Source organism: Ambystoma mexicanum, chromosome 5q (genome assembly GCF_040938575.1).
Source record: "Ambystoma mexicanum isolate Mex_15411 chromosome 5q, UKY_AmexF1_1, whole genome shotgun sequence".
Taxonomy (NCBI): domain Eukaryota; kingdom Metazoa; phylum Chordata; class Amphibia; order Caudata; family Ambystomatidae; genus Ambystoma; species Ambystoma mexicanum.
This window is the reverse complement of record NC_090933.1, coordinates 65013248-65034882: the sequence shown is the minus strand read 5'-3', so window position 1 is coordinate 65034882 and position 21635 is coordinate 65013248. Positions and strand designations below refer to the sequence as shown.

The 21635-nt window shown below is 47.8% G+C and overlaps 1 protein-coding gene across 2 annotated transcripts in view; it reads right to left on the bottom strand.

The window, feature by feature from the left end:
- LOC138497213 (uncharacterized) overlaps positions 1-21635 on the bottom strand; it is a 371787-nt gene that overhangs the window by 118393 nt on the left and 231759 nt on the right. For both annotated transcript variants that reach the window (XM_069620537.1, XM_069620538.1), the window contains 2 exons: positions 3473-3508; positions 2440-2547 (listed from right to left, as the gene is read on the bottom strand). In XM_069620537.1, the coding sequence (XP_069476638.1) occupies positions 2440-2547; positions 3473-3508 (144 nt within the window). The remainder of the gene's footprint in view (positions 1-2439; positions 2548-3472; positions 3509-21635) is intronic.

Below are 21635 nucleotides of genomic sequence, written 5' to 3'. Positions count from 1 at the left end.
CTCCCTGACTGAAGGGGGTAGTCCCTGCTTCCCTTCGGGCTTTTTCGGCGTATCCTTTAACTTATGCGTAACGCTTGACGAAATCTTCGGCGTACGCTTTTGGGCGTCGGCTACAGCGATCCTTGCTAAGCTATCGGCGACTCGCTTGTCGGCGACTCGTTTGTCGGCGGAAGCTTGAGTTTGACGCTATGGGTATCGAACGCTCTACGGCGGTCTGCGCTTTCTGTTGATGCGCATTGGCCGATGGTTTGGTGGCAGCGCCCTTGTTTGCCGAAAGCCCAGTCGCAGGTCGCGGCTGCGAGAGGGGCTTCGAACCCGAACGGTCCGAGGAGGCCGCCGGTGGAACCTGCGTCTCCTTGGGCGCCGAAGGTCTTTTCGACTTCGTCGAAGAAGAGCCGTGGGTTGTGTGTTTATGTGGATCTTTGTGTGCGTCTGTGTCGCCGGGGTGTTCATCCCCATAAGCAGGGCGTGAGCCGAGCCGTCGGGGCCGGGGACAGACGACAAAGCGCGTAAGCGCTCCTTAGAGGGGGTTTCGACTTCCGTAGCGGAGGTCGTGTTATCGCGTTCCTCGTCACTGTCGGTGGTAGCAGCGGCGGGTGAACCTTCGGCCTTCGACATCGCGTAGGCCGCCCACCTTTTAACCCTTCGGTCTTTTAGAGTTTTAGGCTTAAGAAGCCGACAAGCCGCGCACCTTTCCTCCTTGTGATCGAGGGGCAAGCAGCGGTTACACCGTGAGTGCTTGTCCTTCCAAGTGAATTTGCCTTTACAAAGTGGGCAAAACCTAAACGGTGTCCTCTCCATAGCCGAGGCAATAAATCGCGATAAACACCCCAAGGGAAAGGAAGGGGAAAGGGAAAGGCATTCTCAGAAAAGACCCAGAGATGTCCCACGACCCCACTCTCCCTACTGTATATGGCCTGCGAGGCCAGGCCACGTGTTCGGCAGCGCCGAAGGATTTCTTCCGCTCGACCCTCCGTCGAAGATTCTTTTCGGCGGAGAACAGCTTACAACTGCGTCGAGGGAGGGATTATTAATATTAGAGAAAAAACGACCAAAGGTCGAGGAGTTGCAATGTCTCTCGAGGAGCTCCGCGTGAAGGCGACCAGAAGCTGGGCGGAAAAAAACAATCTGAGGGACCTCGACGCGTGAGGGATTGTGGGTACAACGCACGTCACTATAGGGATAGTGTTTCAGACACGCCTTGTCGACGTCCCCTTTTCGACTACGAAAAACAAAATGCAATACTCCGCAGTGACCACTGGATGTCGGACCTATGCACAGCATGTGATTCTAAGCAGATTAACAAACATCAGAAATATATATATATATAATAGTGACTGTTGAATTTACTTACCTCTTTGTGCTAGTGTAATTTACAAGTGTGTCTTTAAATAATTATATACTTTTACACCAAAGCTGGTCAGTGTTTGCTTGTGCTACTGTATCTCTGTACCCATTGTGTATATACTGCCCAACTCATCTTGAGAGAAGTCTGACTGCTCAGCCACAGCTACCAGGTAAATCTGGGTGGTACAGGCTGCTACCAATTGGGTTTACTGCCAATCACCTGTAGTCCTAAATCTTTTGCAGTGGTCCCTAAGGAACTGCACAGGTTTCTGCCCAACAGTATCCATGCACAAAGCTACAGCTAAGCACATCCGGCCTAGTTGGCACATAGCTGTCCAGACAAACACCTGACGTACCACAACACCTCTTCCACTAGCATACAGCGACCACCACCCGAAAAAAGCCTGATCTAGCTGGCCGCACAAACTATAGCAATCTATCTCCAACCCTCAACAGCACCACGCACATTTGCCTGACCTCTCTTGCTCTGCTTAGTGGAGCCTTGCCAGCCACAAAAGTCTTAGAACAGCAACATGCACCTCCTAAATTAAACTCCGAGAATATTTAACCACATAGACTACGGTCACCAAGGGCGTTCAACCACGAAAACAATCGTATTGAGGCCACACAAGTGGGGAAAAGAGCGCTATATAAATAAGCAAATATAATACAAGAAATTCTGTGGTTGTTTACTAAAAAGGTATGACATCCCATGCATCAATGAACCAGCACAACCTAAAAATGAGACTGGAAGATTTGGTGCAAAATTGGTCAGACAGCTTTAAAGTCCTGACTGTCACTGTACTCCCCCCCCCCCCCCCCCAAAAAAAAAAAAAAAACAGCAAGATAAAATGCGTGGGTAGATATATACAGCATGGTTCTGATGCGACAGAATTTTAGATTTTTTATTTTGGCTTCTTTAAAACAGTGGCAATGTTCTTTTGAAATAAAAAAATGTTGTAAATGACTGGTTTTCAATTTAGGGTTGCAATTATAAAATCAATGCCCAATAACGATATTTAAACAAACACCCCAATAATGATTGCCTTGTAAAAAGATCATATTGACATCACTGTATGAACATTAACTTACTGCTTCTTCTTTTACTTTTAAGCAATAAGTTTTCAAATTCTCTGTGAGATCCTGAGTTATGGTCATTACTAAAAGGGCTTCAGAGTCTGAATCGACTTCATAGGATTCCTACAAAACAAAAGGCAAATAGTTAAAACATAGTTTGTATTGAACATTATAGCCATGATGCAAGAAAATGTCACTTGTGCGACTACAGCTAGCAAAGACTCAAACAGGCTGTTTGTATATGTTGCTCTCTTAGCAACCATCCACTGCTGTGCAATCTCTACTCTGGGCTGAAAAGCATGTGCGCCAGTGTACTGCAAAACAGGAGATTCTTTAATCGCAGCAGTCACGGACAGCTAGGCACACAAGAGCAGACTGATCCTGTGAAACATGCCCACTATCACAATAGGCACGCATGTAGCAATAGTGAAACGTGTGACCAGGACACTAACAAGATGCTGTGTGACAGTGTAAAAGATACCACCTATGGAGTTTGTCAGACTCCACAACCAAAAGAAAACCGTGTTCAAAATCACATTAAAATACACGAGTGGGGAAAAAGGGTCTCTGGTGGTCTCTAAGGTAGAGTGGAACTGGCACATTTCTGAGCATCCTCCCTATGCCTGCCAGTTAAAAATAACCTCTTATTGGGCCCTCACTGGAATTCTACAACCAGGAATCTATTTTAATGGAGATATACAGGCAACAAAAAAGAGCTTTCTGTAGGTTTTCATTTACATAGACTTATATAGGCCTTCAATTGATAATGCTCAATAGATGGAAGAGTTCCGACTAGAACTGTTCCTACATTCCACACGCAGGCTAACCTTTCGTGTTGAATGTTAATGCAAACTCAAGGAATGTCCTGAAAATAAATTTTAAGAAAAAGGAAAAAAAAAACAATAAAAAGCCAGGCACTGCTAGGACAACAAATCTATTAAAAACAAACGGAGGCAACCACATTTTGAATACTAAACAGTCTGGATCACTTGTTAATTTAGCCTCAATTTCAAAAGCTTAACCTAAAACTTGGAAAACTGATACATACCACAGCTTGCACAGCTTTTGATTTTAAGGCTTCGTTCTGTAAAGAAAGCACATGCATACTAATCAACGATCAAGTTGTATTCAACTGGTCATTGTAAATAAGAAGCCAAAACGATCATGACAAATTGTACACATACGCTAGAATGTAAAACCACATTCATGTGATTGATTACATGACAGTAAGCTCTTACTAATCCTGTAAAACAAAGCATGGCTTGCAAAAAAACAAAAATATGGTAAGCCTTTCATTGAAAGCTGTGAAAAGCTAATGTGACACTGCAGAGAAATACAAATAAATGTATGTCTGAGTGGGAAAGACTTGTGTTTTAACTATCAGGAGGCCCTGAACCTGGACTCATTTATCAACCATTTCTCCCAGCTAATTCCTCATACATGGACTTATCAAGGACAACTGATGTGACCCCAATGGACCTCGTCTCTGCTGGAACCTTCCACCTGTGAGGTGTCCTGAAGGGTCTGCATGGCAGAGGTCAGCATTTGAGGGCCTTATTTATTATAGTGTATTGGTTGATTACCTTAAACACTTATAATCAATGTATAACATACATCATAATTATTTCAACAGCAATTCACATCACTCATTTTATAATTCATTAAAAAACCTATTAAAACATTGCATCATCACATATTGCATACAAACCTATATCTAATAGTTTCATTACGATTACTATTTATATCTTCCTTAAACTAGCGCCATAAATTCATTACATCCTAATTTCTATTAAAATCTTTTCATTCATAACTCTTGTTTCTAATAAAACCCCATTCTTATAACAGCATATTAACCTCCATATATTACACCTCTAACATCCAGCTATTTAGTTTATAGCTCCTTTTCCATACAGTAAACATAATGCCAACTTATTCGAGATTAGGAGTAGAGCTTCCTGCCCATACTCTATAGCCTAAGCCTCCCATCTCAATTAAATGTATCCCCTTCCGACAATTATTTTCCAGACATTATATGCAGCACCCACATACAGCAAGGACTCGGCCACATAAATGAGGACCAAAATTGGTCTGAAGTAATATTTCTCTCATTGTAAACAAGATCCTTGTACCCATTATAATACCATCCTTGCAGTTTTATGCAGTGAGTAAATGCCTAGATGTCTCAATCTCCAGTTTACAAAACCGGCTGACTTTTTTTCAATAGGAACCCCACTCCATGCGCCAACATTAATAGCTAGGAAGCATATCAAACAACAACATGATAAATCTGGAAAATTCGTTTCCTACCTTCCACAGATAGTTCTGGGGTTTATTAATTAAAATTCCCTGGAGGCAGTAATTTACAAACCTGCTCTTTTTAGCTAACCTATATAATTATCAGTTTAGTCCCATTTAAGGGCTTTTTTCTTCAAAATTATATACAAGGAGTTCAGATCATCAATCTCTCTAGGCAATTTCATATTTACCGTATCCAGAAAAGTGCTGGTAGTAGTTTCCAAATCTTTCATTGCTGCATTAATTTTTCCTTGTTTATACATGAGTGCTATTCTTAAGCATACTCTCACCCTCCTTTTCTTCCAAGGTCATTTTTATGTATAATTTGCAACATCTAATTTTCCATAGTGTCAAAGAAGGGAGGCCTAGCTCGCACCCAGCCTCAATTGGAGTGAATTTTGCTAATCTCAGTGCAGGTCTCCACAGTTTGGGTTCAATTTTACTTAAATCTCTTATGAATGTTGATTTAATAGTTTCTAATGCATACAAGTCGCCAGGGATGATCAAGGTTTATATATTTCTATTAATCCCTCAATAGAATAACCACCCTTTGTAGACATACAAGTTCTAATATTAATTTTTTTCAACACCTTCCTCTCTATCATGTCCTCCTAATATTTTCTAGGGGGGAGCGTTATATTTTAATGGCATTCCCAAGTATGGGTAGGTCTCCACAACCTCAACTTTCCACCTAAATTTACTTCTATTCTTCCTTCCTCCCTTAGCCCCATAGATCAGGATATTAGTTTTACCCACATTCAAAGTGAGATTATTTTCTTTTGCATACTCATTCAAGCCCCCCAAGCATCCGTGTACACCTATAGGGGTCTTATCCAGGAGAATGGGGTCATCCGCGTATGACATCCAACTTATCACCAAATCTCCCATCTTTGGTGGAAAGTTCTTTAAACCCACAAAACTGTCACCCATATCGGACATAGTTTATATAGAGTCAGCGATGTTACAGCCTTGTTTGAGTCCTATATTTGTTCTGATACAGGGTGATCTTACCATTGACAAATGTTAAGAGTTGTTTCCCTATACATTTCTTTAAGTGCAACACTGTGGGACACATTTTCAATTTTTCCCAATTTCCCCCACAATCTTTCTCCATCTACAAAATCGAACGCTCTCCAAAAGTCTATAAAACAAGCTTATAATTGTGTTTTTTCTTAATAACCCATTGTTAACAGTCTAATCGATGGATCACCTTTCCATTGGACCATGTTGGGTAAATACCACCCTCCATTCCAGGTTCAAGGAATGAAGGCCCCAACTTTCTAACATTCAGCCAGATCATGCCATACAATATTTGAGAGTTTTGGATTTGGGAAAAGCCTGCCTCATGCAATCTTCCTGGTTGGGCTTTTCATATTCCCCACATAATACATTCCATTCTTCCATCCTGGCCTTAGCAACATCACAATAAGCATTAAAATTACCAGGTTACTCACCGTAGTGACCACCTTACTCCTAGTCCATAGTCCCCTTTCCTCCATATTTATGGGACATCTCTCCGTCCTGTGGGACGGGACCGGAGCACTTTGTAAAAAGCATCCACATTTTTTTCAAAAATGTGTCCCTCTTTCCTGCGCGGGGCCCGGCATCCAAGACCCATTAGCAATAAAAGAGGAACCTTATTAGAGGGGACGGCGGGCGGGCGTATGAGGAAAGGGGACTATGGATTAGGAGTAAGGTGGTCACTACGGTGAGTAACCTGGTAATACTCCTACGTCCCGTCACCGTTCCTCCCTACTTATGAGAGATTCCCAAGCACTCCTTACAGGAACTATGGGTGGATGTAAATACCCCTTACTGAACCAGGTTCTTCAGCACAGCCTGGCCGAACTGAGCGTCAGCCGAAGAGCTCATATCGAGGCAGTAATGCTTACAGAATGCAGATGGAGAGGCCCAAGTAGCCACTCTAGCGATAGACTCCCAGGGAACATACTTCTGAAAAGCAACCGCAGCTGCCTTGCCTCGCACCTGGTGTGCATGGATACCCTTAGGAGGCTTCAGAATTTGAATGGTGAAAGATTCCGTGATACAGGCAGCAATCCATCTGGAAATGGATGCCTTAGACGCCAGCCTGCCCTGGGGTTTACCGAAGGTCACAAACAGTTGGGAAGAGCTCCGAAGCTCGGCAGTCCTGTCCAGGTAGAACTTGAGAGCTCTTCCGACATCCAGGCAGTGTAGAACCCTTTCCGCCTCCGAGGCAGGGTTCGGAAAAAGGACCGGAAGGGAAATCGACTGGTTCAGATGGAATTCGGTCACTACCTTTGGTAGGAAAGCTGGATTCGAAGGACTACCTTGTACTTGTGAAAGACCAAGAAAGGATGCTCCACCGACAATGCCTGGAGCTCACTCACTCTCCTCGCTGACGTAACGGCTACCAGAAAGGACACTTTCCAGGACACGTACTTAAGGTCAACCGTAGCCATTGGCTCAAAAAGGTATGGCACAGCGCCGTCAGGACTACATTTAGGTCCCAGGGCGGGTGCAGACTACAAACCGGAGGGTAGATGCGTGTCAAACCAGCAAAATGTCTCTTCACCACTGGGTTAGTTAACGAATAAGAACACCGGTCTGTAGAGAGGTAGGCGGAGATCGCCGAGAGATAAGTCCTGCAGGACAAGACATGAACCCCTGACTGCTAGGGAGAAGGACAGCATTGTGTCAATCATTGCCACCCTCGGGTCCAATTCTTTCTCCAAACACCAATGACAGAACCTGAGCCATTTACTCTTGTATTGAGATCTGGTTGAGGGTTTCCTGGCTGCCTTGATAATGCGCATGTTATCCGCAGACAAACCCAAATGCTCTAGAGCCGTGAACTCAGGCACCATGCCGCCAAGCTGAGCGATTGTGGGAAGGGGTGCCACATCTGCTGTTCCCCTTGGTGTAGAAGATCGGGAGTTACTGGTAACCTGATCGGCAGACACACCGACAGGTGTTGAAGTTCTGAGAACCAAAACCTGGCCGGCCACCACGGATTCTACGGATCAGTAGAAGAGAACAGTTGACAGAGCTCTTCAACTTCCAAATTGCTCGATGAACCAGAGGAAGAGGCGGGAAGAAGTAAGCTCTCATGTTGTGCCATGGGATCTCGAGTGCGTCCCCCAGAGAGGAGGCTCCCAGCCCCCCCTGGAGGCATACTGAGGAAGCTTCTTGTTTACCGTCGTGGCAAAGAGGTCCACCTCCCGTGTGCCCCAAGCGAGAAAATCCATGAGAGGATCTCCGCCTTTAACTCACAATCGTAGCTGACCACTGTCCGCCAGCTGAGGGCATCCGCGGTGACATTCAGCCGGCCCGGGATGTGCACGGCAAGCAGCCAGACGCCATGGAGCACGGCCCACTCCCAAATCTGGATGGACAGATCCACGAGAGGGGAGACTTCGTTCCCCCTGCTTGTTTATGTAGTACATTGACATCGCATTGTCTGTTCTTATGCGGACCACCTTGTTGACAATAAGAGGTCTGAACGCCTTGAGCGCCCAAAAAAAAAAAAAAAAAAAAAAAAAAAAATCGCCAGAAGCTCCAATTGATTTATGTGCAGGAGCTTGTCCTGAGGTGACCAGAGTTCCGAGACCTGAAGAAGATCCAACATCGCACCCCACCCGAAAAGGGAGGAGCCTGTCGTGATAGTCACCATGGGGGCTGGGTCCTGGCACCCCACGCCCACTGACAGGTTGCTGAGAGATGACCACCAGTCCAGGTCCACTCATGGAATCCGGAATCATCATCCGTTTGGAATCCGGGTCAACAGCCTGACGCCAGGAACGCCGAAGAGCCATCTGGGTCCGTCTCATTTTGAGACGAGCAAGAGGAAGAGCCAGTACACACAAGGCCATGAGTCCCAGAAGCCTCTGGAACCACCAGGCCGACATGCTCTCCGACTGCGTAAACATCTGACACGTGGCCAACAGAGCCGCCATTCTGTCCCCGGTCAGATACACTCGGCAGTCTATCGTGTTCCAACGAAAACCCAGGAAAATCAGGTCCTGTGAGACCGTCATGTGGATTTCCGCCAGTTCACCGACAGCCCAAGATGGAACAGGAACTGAAGGAGAAACTGGAGGTTGCCCGGTGCTGCCAACGGACAAGGGCTGCGTAAGAGCCAGTCGTCCAAATAAGGATACACATAGATACCCTGGAGACGAAGATAGGCCGCAATCACAGACATCTTTGTGAAGACACGCAGCGCCGAACTGAGGCCAAAAGGAAGCACCCGAAACTGGAAGTGCTCCACTCCCATAGAGAAACGGAGGTATCTCCTGTGTGGGTTCCAAATCAGGATATGCATGTACGCATCCTGAAGATCCACCATGCTGAGCCAGTCGCCCGCCTGCAACGAGGAGCTAATCTGGCCAGACGTGATCATCTTGAATTTCTCTTGGGGTAGGGAAAGATTGAACTGGGAAAGGTCTAGGATGGTCCGCAGGCCAGCCTGGTTGGGTTTGGGCACCGTAAACAGCCGGGAGTAGAAGCCATCCCCTCGCTCCCCAAGGGGAATGGGTTCCACAGCTCTGAGGAGAAGTTTCTGAACCTCGGCCTTGAGGGAGGGTGAGCCCGACAGCTGAAAAGGAGGGTTGAGGGGTGGGGTAGGGGTAAAGGTAAGCGGAAGCCCGCTCGAGCGACTGACAAAACCCATCTGTCTTCCGTGATGGCCTGCCACGCCTCCCAATGAGACGCAACGCTGAATCTAACGTTGAGCGCTCACCTCTGTTTGGAAATAAGTGGTGTTAACTTAGACTTGTTCAACAAATAACTAGGGTTGTACATATAAGTAATAGTGACTGTGTTTTGACTTACTTACCTTTTCTGTGCTTGTATAATTTATGAGTGTGTCTTTTAAATAAATAATTATATACTTTTACACCTAGCTCTGGTCAGTGTTTGCTTGTACTACTGTGCCTCTGTACCTATTATGTAAGCTCTATATACTGCCTAACTCTTCTTGAGGGAAGTCTGACTGCTCAGCCACAGCTACCAGGTAAATCTGGGGTGGGGCAAGGGATTCTCTTTGGCGAAACAGAGGAAGTGGAAGACGGATAAGGGGATCTTCAACGTCTCCTCTTCGAGTGCTTCGATCTCGAGGAGTGATGGGACCCACTCCGAGACCTGGAGCGCGAATGGTGACGAGGAGACGAATGTCTCGACTTCGTCGACGAAGAAGCTTTAAAAGTCTTACCTTTCTCCAGCTTCCCCCTACGCTCCTTCAGGGCCTTAGCTGTCATGAACATACAGTCCTCGCACTCCGAACAATGGTGTTCAGCTCCCAAACACCACAAACTGTGAGAGTCAGTCAACGACATCTTTTTTTTCCACAATCTCGGCATTTTTTGAAGCCGGATCGAGGTGTTGTCGGTTCTGACGAAGAAGCCATCGAGTACGGATCGAATAACTCGAGGTAAATAGGTTTAACCTGACAAAACTGAGCAACGGTATTCCGAGGCACTGAGTAAGCGCAGAAAAACAGAACTGAGCAACGGACGCTGCGCGCGGCCTTTATAGGCAGGATGACGTCGATACGGTGGCTGTCGAGGGACATCGTGGGCATGTATGTTGGCCGGGAAGCAGCTTGTGCTGGCCCTCATGCTTTTTTGATGGCAGAGACCATCCAGCTGGATATGGAAGCCTTAGAGGCCCGATAGCCAGGCCTAGAGCCGCCGAAAGTGCCAAACGGGACGCCCGACTTGCGGAAGCCCATGGTCCTGTCCAAGTAGAATTTCAGGGCACGCCTGGCATCCAGGCAGTGCAGCACCCTCTGTGCATCATACTTGGGATCAGGAAAGAACGTGGGAAGGACAATTTCCTCGTTCAAGTGAAATGCAGATGGAACGTTGGGCAGAAATGCCAGGTGCATCCGCATACCTACCTCATCCCTGTGTAAGTTTCAGAAGCGACCAGCGCCTAAATCTCGCCGACTCTGCGAGCCGAGTTAAGACCGGCTAGTAAGGCCGTCTTGATGGTGACCAACCTAATGTCCACAGACGCCATTGGCTCGAATGGTTTGGGCGCCAGGGCGCCCAAGACTATATATTAAGGTCCCACATGGGGTGCAGTCTCTTGACTGGCGGGTAGAGCCTAGCGGAACCAGTCACATGTTGGATGATAGGGTTGGAGGAGGAAAAAATGCCTTCCTCCGAGTTCCTGTACTCCCAAATGAGCGAGGTGCGCTGAAAAGGAGAGCACGTCGTCCAAATTGCAGGCCAAGGGGTCAATTCCCTTGGAGTCTGCCCATTTGCTCTTATACTGGGCCCTGGTGGCCTTGCTCCTGGCGCCCTGTATGATCTACAGATTGGCCTGTGAGGCTAAGGTGCCGAAGCATTACCTGCTCAAGTACCATGCTGCGAAGGCTAGTTTCCATGGAGCGGGGTGTACGATTCTGCCCCCCCCTGCTGTGCCCCTCTGAAGGTGTATATGAGGCACATCTGCGAGGCGGAAGAGCTCCGAGAATCATGGCCTAGCCGGCCACCATGGAGCTATCAGAATGATGCTGAGTCGGTGAGACTCCTTGATCCTGCAAATTACTCTGTATCAGAGGGGTGAGCGGAAAGGCGTAGGCCTCATGCTGGTCCACTGTAGGTGAAATGCGTCGCCCAGCGAGTGGGGCCCTGTCCTTGTCAGGATGCAAACGGGGGACACTGGTTGTGCCAAGTGGCAAAGAGATCCACGTGGGTGTGACCCCACCTGTTGAAGATCTCCTGAATAACGAGGTCATTTAGCTGCCTCTTGTAATAGTCCGCTCCCAGCCTGCTGAGCCTGTCCGCTTCCAGGTTGGATTCCCCGGGAGGTGGACTGCCGTGAGGTAAATGTCATTTTCCAGGGCCCACTCCCACATGCTGATCACCAGTCTGCACGGAGGAGGGGGATCTGGTGCCTCCCTGCTTTTTGACATAGTACATGCTGGTCGAGTTGTCTGTCTGGATGAGGCCAACCTTGCCCCTGAAGAGTGGGAGGAATGCTCTGAGCACTAGCCAAATGGCGTTCAGCTCCAACCAATTGATGTGGTATTCCTGCTCCTGCCGAGTCCAGGTGCCATGGACCGAGAGATCGTCCAGGGTGGCTCCGCAGCCCTCGACCGAGGAGTCTGGTGATGGTGGCCTGCAGAGGAGGCGGTCGAAAGGGCTTGCCCAACCATAGGTTGCAGTCCATGGACCACCAAGTTAGGCCCAAGTGGAGAGATGGAGGACCGTTGATCATCTCGGATTGTGAACACTGCTGATTCCATGAGGCCGCGAAGTGCAGCTAAATCCTTCTCATCCTTCGTTTCGTATGCGGCACGGCTAACAGAACCGCTGCTAGTAGACCCAGGAGATGTTGGAACCACCATGCAGGGGTCACTTCTCTGCCGAGGAAGTGGGCGTCGGCCCTCTTGATGGCCGAGATCTTGTCTTCTGAGGGAAAAACCCTTGGAGCACGTGTCGCAAATGAGTCCCAGGAAAGTCAGTCTGCGTGCAGAGCAGCTGTGACTTCTTGCGGTTGAGCGAGAAGCCAGGTCGGGCAGTGTGTTCATAAGGGCATGGGACGAGTGGTGCACCGACATCGGAGATGTAGCCCTGACGAGCCAGTCGTCGAGATATGGGTAGATGTGGAGGCCCTGTGCTCTGAGGAGGGCCGCTACAGCATTCATGAGCCTGGTAAAGACCCTGGGGGCCGAGTAGAGGCCAAACAGAAGGACTTTGTATAGGAAGTGGTAGTCCATGATTCTGAACCATAGGAAAGAACGATGGGGCTGCCAAATTGTGACGTTCAAGTACGTGTCCTTCAGGTCCAGGGAGCATATCCAGTCTCCCTTGTCCAGTGACTCCGCTATAAAAGCGGTCATAACCATCTTGAATTTTTGCAGGGGTAAGGAGAGGTTGAGGGTGGAAAGGTCAAGCACAACTCTCAGGCCTTACTGGTTTTTCTTCTGAAAAACCAGGCAGAAATAAACGTTGAAGATCACCTAAAATTCAGGAAATCCCTAAAAACCTGGCTCTACAACACCAGACTAAACCAAGAAACAAACTGAAAAAAAAGGATGACTAAACCGAAAAGAGACAGACATCCCTGACCCGAGAGAATAACGCCCACGGCACCTAGACGGATGACATCGGATAGACTAGAACACATGCGGCACGCACGGAGACTGAATCAACCACCCCAGACAATCCCACCAACACACTCGCACGCCCTTACTTAATCACCGCCAGGTACCACACTGGTGTGGAGATATTGGTAAATCACCCCACTACCTGAGAGGTTGTCATTGGCAGGTGCAATGGGCACAGGAGTATGAATGGAAGATAAGAGGAGCTATAAGAGCATGTTAGAGGCGGGGGATGGAGGAATAAGGAACCTGTATGCCAGTCAGACCCAGGTCTGGACAAAGCCGCAACAGGGGCGACAAAAAAAAAAAAGATTGTGGTGTGGTCTTTGTAAGAATGGATAAAGACTTTGCCGTTTGTGAGCTGCTGTTTTTTGTCCAGCTCTTTGTCTGTGGAGGAGTGAAAGAGCACCCACCACGCCGCCACCCTCTCTCCCCCTCGAATGGCAGATCTAGGATGCGCTCCTGGACATCCAGGTTGAATTTCATCGCCCAGAGCCAGGCTGTGTGCCTCATGTCCGTGGCAATACAGATGGCACGGTCCGAGGTATCAATATGCGCTACTGTGGATTCCATGTCGTTGTACGCCACGAGCTTGGCCTCTGCTAGCCCCGCCTTGAAGTGGGATTGGAATTGGGTGGGGAGTTCTGGGAGGAAGTCCGCAATTTCCTGCCATAACCGTTGGTTGGCAGCAGCCAGCATGGCATCTGCTATGGCCTGACGCAGGTGCAAGGAGGCGGAGTAGATCTTCTTGCCGTTAGCCTCCAAGATCTTCTCCTTGCCTAGTAGTGCCGCAGAGTAGGCGGCTGAGGAAGACAGGCTTGGAGTATAGTGATGCCACACCGATCACAGAGGAGTGTGGCGGAGGATGGGTCGAGAGCAAGAGTGTGTCCCCCTCCATCTGCCTGTACTTGCCGTCCATGCGTCGGTGGACAGGCTGGACTGAGTGGGGCTTGAGCCAGCCAACCCTTCTTGGCCAAGGAGACAATCTGTTTTCAGTGGAATCCCTGTGTTGGCAGAGGGGCACCTTGTGAGGACTTCAGCCAGAACCCCCTCTGCCGGCTGTTCGACGTCGGGCTGAGGGAGGCCCAGGTACTCCGCCAGGCCAGCAAGATGTTCGTGGAAGGCCCTGGCTGAGGATGGCATGTCAGGTGTTCGTTTGGCGCGGTTGCCATTTTGTCAAGCTGCCTTCCACGTGCCTGCGACGTGATGTCCAGTCCGCTGGATCCGGCCTGGTCCAATACTCTCGCGTGTTGATGACTGGGCCTACTCTGCTCCTCGGGTCTCAGCCCGGTAGGTGTGACCCTCGACCCGGTGGAGCTATGTTTAGGCACTCCCCCTCAGACGTATTGCCGGTATTAGAGCGTAGCCCCTCGGGTGTAAGCCCGGTACAAGAACCCGAGGACCCATCGACCTGAGGGCCGATAGCTGCATCAGCCTAGGTGCACGTGCCGGTGGAAGGACCTTGCGGGGTGCGTTGGAAAATATCGGCCCTACCTTGGACAATGCTTCACGAAGTTCTTGAGATCCTCTGGAGGCGATTTCTGGAAGAGCTCCCTCCACCTGGCTAGTCTGTTCTTCAGTGCCTTCGAGGACAGCGAGCCACGCCGAACACGATTGCCAACCGTGGTCTGGGCCAAGGCACCGTAGGCAGAGGGCGTGGGGGTCTGAAGATGGGAAGAGTCCGTCGCAGGATGGACACCTGCTGAACCCTGTAGAAGTCGACATGCGCCAGGGAGGAGCGTGAAGGCTGATGACCGAGTGTACCTGAATGATAGAAAAGACAAAGTATCTGCACATGGAATTACATGGCCGAAGCGAACCCAGGAGTGCTGGTGAATTCGGCCCGTTCCCGTCGATGCGGAAACGGGGCTGAGGTGTGGCGCTGGAGGGCGGAGACAGGGCAGCGCATGCTCCATGGGCCGCGCCCCCACACGCCTCTAAATTTAAAGGGCAAGGTGTTTTTTTCTGGTGAAAAAGGTGGTCTCCCGTTCCTTGGAAGGGACGCCCATACAGTATGGAGGAAAGGGACGGGACATAAGAGCACAGAGTATTTCCAAAATAAAATGCATTCGTTTTTACCTCCAGGCTCCCATAATTAATCACCATATACAAACAGTTAAACAGCAGTGCAGCCCCCTTTCTGCTGCTGTGGGCTTTGTGGGGGACTTCTAGAGGTTGCATGAAACCATCTGGTGAGTACTGTTAAAAATAGGTTTTCTTTTGCACCTCCCACTCCATTGGCTTCAATGGAACACTTGCTTATTTTTTTAACCGGTCCTCATTTTTTGAAGGGGAGTACAACCATCTGCTTAACTTGCTGTTTGCTCATTGTTATGAGGAAACCGACTAGTCCCTAAGACTGTCAGCACAGAGGCCGTTTTTCTTTTGGAATTCCTGTATTTTGTCAATTGCAGACCACACATTAGAATTCAGCAGGGATAACTGTCATGGGCTTTACCTCTGCTCAAGAAACAAACTCTAGACCCAGCCATCCCCACCAACTACAGGGCCATTACCACGGTAACCTTACCCCTTAAGATAATAGAGTAGCCCATCTACAAATTCAAAACTATCTTGAAGCTAACCAGCTCCTGGGCTCCCGACAATCTGGTCGTAGACCACAAAATGGTACCGAGACTGCATTAATTGACTTCAAGACACAAATGGACGAGCTTAATGAAAAGGTTAACACCGCTATACTGCTCCCTCGACTTGTCGGCAGCCTTTGACCTGGTGGACCATGCAGTTTTATGTAAACACCTAGCATCGGCTGCCCACCTCGAGCGAGGCCATAGCTTGGGTTCAGTCATTCCTTGACAATAGAATAATGAGTTTTCTCCACATCGGCAAACCGAATCCAAACAGCATGCTCGTCCCACAAGGCGTGTGTCTCGGCAGCTATGTATAATATATTTACCAAGCCCCTATTTGACAAATTGGACAGACTGGGTGTCACCTACAGGAATTACGCAGATGACTCCCCATTCCCCTTTCTGGCAACTTTGTCTCTGATACAGTCTTAGTAAATGAAATATACCTCCTCATTCAGGCATGGATGGCAACCCATGGCCTCTGCCTGAATGACAAAACAGATCCTGATCGTTGGCTCCACCACGAACCTACAAAAAAAACTAGACGCATACTACTCTGCTTTCAACATCGATGACAACAATCACAGTAGCCAAAGAAGTGAAAACGCTAGGATTTTACTTGGACTCCACCCTAACCTTGAGAAAACAGGTAAACTCTGGCATCATCTACTGCCTATACCTGCAAACTTATTAGATCATGCAGACCTTTTCTAACACAATCTAGCTGCATTATCCTTGCCAATGCCCTAATACTATCAAAGCTAGACTATTGCAATGCCCCATACCTAGGAGCTAATACATCACTAACAAGATCCAGACGCTGCAAAATAATGCCCCGAGAATGGCCCTAAACGTACCCACTAGAGAACATGTATCCAACATGAGAAGCAACCACTAGTGGCTAAAAAGTAGTGACAGGATCAGTATTAAACTATCATTTTTTGCAGTAAACTGACAGAAGTTAATTATTTTGTGCTTTGAACCACATTGAATCTATGCACCACGCTGGCTTAACGGCCTTGGTCCTTATCCCCTGTTTTCGTTGTGTGCCGTTCCACGGAGGCACCTTTTCCAGCAGGTTTGCACCCTTCTTTAAATTCCAAATTAGTAGTGATTTAACCATAAGAGTTATCTAACAAAGGAAGGCTGTGAGCGTTCACCACACACATTTAGGATCACACTAAAAACAGTCTAGCTAACTTTCAAGTGCCTCAATAATGCAGCTCCCCCGTATTTTACGGAGAAAATAGGCATTAGAACATTGACCCGCCCCTCCAAAGCAGCTAACTTACACCGTCTACAGATAGCCAGATTTAGGTTTATTTAAAAAGAAAAAAAAAAATCAGGCGTTAACCGCTTCCTCGTAAAAGTCGCCCAATCCTGGAATGTACACCCACTCAGTCTAATAACAGACCAGTCGTACTATAGCTTTAGACGGAATACTCTTAGCTGGCTACGATCCAATGACCAATATGACTAACCAATACAATATACACTTGCCCCCGAACCCTTCTCCTGCACTTTCTCTGTACCCTGATTTAATGTATGCATGTATGTATGTAATCTCCACTGTTTGATTCAATGTCTATATGTATGTACTCACCACTTTGTAACCAAGCTTTTAAGTATCCTTTGTACTCTGTTGCGCCCAGTTACTGAAGGGGTTGGTGCGCCCTACAAATAAACAAGGAAGGGAGGACTAAAGGAGGCCGAAACAACGATCTTACTAGGCCTCGTCTCATGCAGATCACTCAAGTGCTGTTGCACCCAACCAGAAGGATTCTTGACCCCGCAACCCCTGGACACCTCACACAAACAAAGGACTAAAGACTATGCTCCCAGTGACCCCCAGATGATCCATCATGACCCTTGGGAAAATCAGAGTTAGAGGGTAAGTAAGCATTCCTGTGTCCGTCTCCCTGTCCTCCATAGGGTAGCATTGGGTGCAAACTCCTTTGTCTCCCATCACCCTCTTACTGTCACACTCACATGTGTCCCTGCAGGAGCGATGGCTAAGCCTCCTATGACCCGAGATCTCACTTCCCCCGTTTCGCCCGAAGGAACACCTGTCAAATACAAGATGTACACTCAGACCAGAATTCGCCCGTTCCCCCCCCCCCCCCCCCCCTCGGCCCTTCCGTTCACTCTTTGTGCTGTGATGTCCCTTAAGGGCTTACCTTGAGTTTTAGTAAGGTGAGCAGTCCATCCTGCACTCGCAGGGGCGCGATTCACTCAGATGGTGCCAATATCTGTTGGCCGAGTTCTGATGCCACACGCTGTTATGTGCCTTTACAGCGAGGCAGTGTCTCCAATGTGCCAGTTTCTTCACTAGCTAATAGTCCTTCCACAAAGTGAACGTTGCGCTGGCGATGTTGAGTGTCCGGAATTGTCCGTATTGTCCTTTTTTGCCAAGGTATGTTTGGGGTGAGTAGCACTGCGTGTAGAAGTCAGCCACTGGTAGGTATGCGCAGTGTCACTGGTTCGAGCGCACCTGGTAATGTCTCTCCTTCCCTTGCAGGAATGGTTTATGGAGTGCTAGCGCCTCGAGACTGGGTTCAGCGCTTCTGGAGACTTGGTGGTCTGGCAAGTAGAAACTGTGGCGAGTAGGCACAGCGTTATTGTAGAGTGCACAGTGAATAATGTCTCTGCGTTATTGGGCGAGCGCAAGAATAATGTCTTTCTTTTGCAGGGCCACTGACCTGGATTCCAGCGTAGCGAGAAGATTCGGTGAGTATGCAAAGCGTTATGGAAGTGCGCGCACTAACAAAGTTCTTTGTGCTTACAGGTGCCGGTGTCTCCAATCCTCTTGACCGGAGAAGGCTGCAGCATGGAGAAAGCATGAGGGTAGAACCGGGGCAGGTAAGCAGAAGCAGGATGATCTGAAGCACGGCGAGTGTGTTGCTGATGCAGCTCACAGGAAGCAACATGAAGCACTGGAAGGATCTTGGGTGTGGCTTATATAGCCAGCCACACCCAAACACTAGAGAGCTCATGAATTGTCATGCACTTCCTGTTTGCCAACAGGAAGTGGTAACCAGGAAGTTACTACAAACACCAGGATGGAATGAAAAGAAGGTATCTGCTATGGGCTTTTTGTGTGCCTATGCCAGGCCTGCCAAGACTCCACCCAACTACCTGCCTGGTACCCATGACCCTTACCTTTAGTCGTCGAACCAGGGTCAAGCATCTTGCCCCCGAGTTGCCTCGGGTCTGGAAGAGAGAATGTACCAGTCTTCTGGTAAATTTTGCCAATCTTTTATGGTTTGAATCACCACCACAAGTCCTTTGCATCACTTTAGAGAATACATGCCCTTGAGAAACCTGGTGTTTGAAACTGTGACCTTTGAGCACTAGGGATATATATTTTAGGGATGGACTTCTAGTATAGGAATTGTACTTGGGACCGGTTATCATCCTTTTATCTACAATACTCATCTGTTTCACCTGATGTTAGGACAGTTTTTCTAGAGTCTACCCAAAGGCTCTTCATAAAACTATACTCTGGGCAATACAGAAACTCCAACTCTTAAGTACTTGACTGTACCACTTAGTCAAGGGGTAGATATGGCAGAGCAGCCAGGCTTACCTTAGGAGGGAGAGAAGGCTTGAGGAAGGTAAAAGTAACTTGTAGCATAAATATGGTTTAAAGAAACAATTATTTTAGGCATTCACAGACAAAGAATTCATTCAAAAGTTAAGTACTATTATAAGTCAAACCCAATAAAAAAATATATACTACCACATTAGACTTTTAGAATTACAGTATGTAATTCAAGGAAAGCAGACCTTATTGGTAGTAAACTGTTCCACTTATGTTTCAAGCAATAATACAGGTATACTACCATTACTTTCTAGAATAGTGGAACAATTCAAAAGGCAGTCAAGAACCTGGTAATACTTTTCAAAAAGGTATCAAGCAATTCACAGGTAAATAACTTTGTAGCACTTGTAACTAATTCTATTTTAGGAATATACAGTTACAGCACCAACATATAGCAAGTAAGTACACTGCAACACTGGTTGTATTTTCTTTATACTTCTACTTTAGAAGTCCTTCCCCAATTTAGGGCATGAGTGTTCGGAGAGACAAAAGGGAGACAATGGTGGTCCAAAGCGTTAGAAAAGTTAGCACACTTTTAAAGGGGTGCAGTAAGTATCGCTATAACTCATCATTTACCCCCCCCCCACCCCAGGAATCAGATTCTTCATGAGACTTGGCAGGTTGGCTGAAGCTCCAAGGTTGCTTTTCACGCCGTCAGCCTCAACCTTTGATTGCAGGTTCGAGCAGCTCTCTGGATGGTATTGAATGCTGGTGCAAGGTCTCCCAGTTGAAGAATGCAGCAGAACTCGATGCAGTGCCCCTCCAAGGGCAGGAATGGACGCAGGAAAGCAGTTTTGGACGACGGCGACCGATGCACGGCAACGCAAAGTTATTTACTTACCCCGGTCAGACCTTCGCTCCCATCTTGGGTATTGTTGATACTAATACCACGAAATTTTGCAGAGGTAAGCTGTGTTGCAGAAGCGGAGGACCACTCAAGTTCCAGGTCTCAACTTGGAATGGCGACGTCTGCAGCACGTTAGTCCAAACTCAGAGCTGGTCAGTCACAGGGTGGTCCTGTGGCACTTGCGGAGGCTCTTCTTCATTGGACTCCAAGCTGACGTCGAGAATGGATGTTCCCTCCACTCCAATGGTCGCAGCTACTTTGCAGGAGCGCAGGAGCGCTGGAGATCTTCCACAGGACAGTGCTCTACCAGGGTAGCAGCAGAAGTTGGTCGCAAAGCCTTTTTCCAACGGGTCCTCCGTCTCCTTGCAAGTCTTGTAGCTGGACGGGAGTCTTGGCTCCTTCAGTTTCTTCCAGGCTCTCTCTAAAGTGGGTGCAGGGCTCCTCCTCTTATCCAAAAAGTCATACAAGAGCAGCAGCCCCAGCTAGCCAATGACAGATCTGTCCCACACACACACACACACACACACACACACACACAGAGAAGTGGTCCAATAAGAACCACTGGCGGCAAAACTAATTCCACCCAGAGACACTGGCACCAGTATGTGGATTGGGACCAGACGGTCCCAGCCCACTTCCTGGCAGCAAACTCACATAGCCCTCCAGTAGCCCGCCAAAATCCTCTGCTTTCCTGGGCACTGGAAGTGCATATAAGGATTTTCCTGGCCACACAGACCAGGAAGAAGGCTAAAGAACAAGAGAAAACTCTCGTAGCAAGGCCATGTTTAACCAGTAGACAGTAGCCCAAACGTGGTAAAAAAAAAAACTGCATATTTAGCACACCTACAATAACCGTAAATCCTTTGAGTTTTAGTCTAGCGCAAAATAAAAAGTGTACCCCATTGTACGATACATTGCACAATGATATAAAGTTACCACAAGTGATAACAAGTTAGTAAAAGTAGAAACAAAGTAACTAGACTACGGGAAACCATGTTTCCCAGTACTGACAGCCTGAAGGACATGTCAGTTTCCCCATAACAGATTAGCAAAAGCCAGTGTAGTGAGGCTTCACTGCACAAAGAACAGGTCAGATACAAAAAGAAGCAGCAAAAAGTGTGGGGGTCCATCGAAATGGAAGGAAAGTTACAGTCAAGAAGAATATATCCCAACAGTCGCCGTTGGCATGGATTTAAAGAATCGGAATAGGAGGGCCTCTCAATCTGGCCATAGGGCAGAGGAACAGGCACAATCACCAAGGTCTAACCAAACTAGGTGGGTAGCGTGACTGAACAGTGCTTAGACTTAGGAGGGCATGAGAGCGGTGAAGGTTTCAGTTAAGCACACACAGAGCACTTTATTTAGGCCTTAGAAAGCCTATCAATTAAAACCTAAAGGCGAGTAACAAACATTCACTACTAATATACACACATTTATTTTTAAAGCAAAATTGATTTTTTTTAATGCAACAAGCTCCGGCATCTGTTGGTATTGTATGACATGCATTACTTACCATAAAAGCATTACTGATGGTTGTATCTACTTAAGTTCACATGCTGTGCATATGGTCCGACATCCAGTGGTAACCGAGGAGTATTGCATCTAGTCTTTCGAGAATCGAAAGGGGAGGTCGAATGGGCGCGCCTGTAACACTATCCCTACGTGACGTTTGGTGTACCCAAGATCCCTCACGCGTAGAGGTCCATCCGATTGTATTTTTTCTGCCGAGAGGAAGCCTTATGACTATCGTGAGTGATTACAGAAAGAGTGGCAAGACGCCTT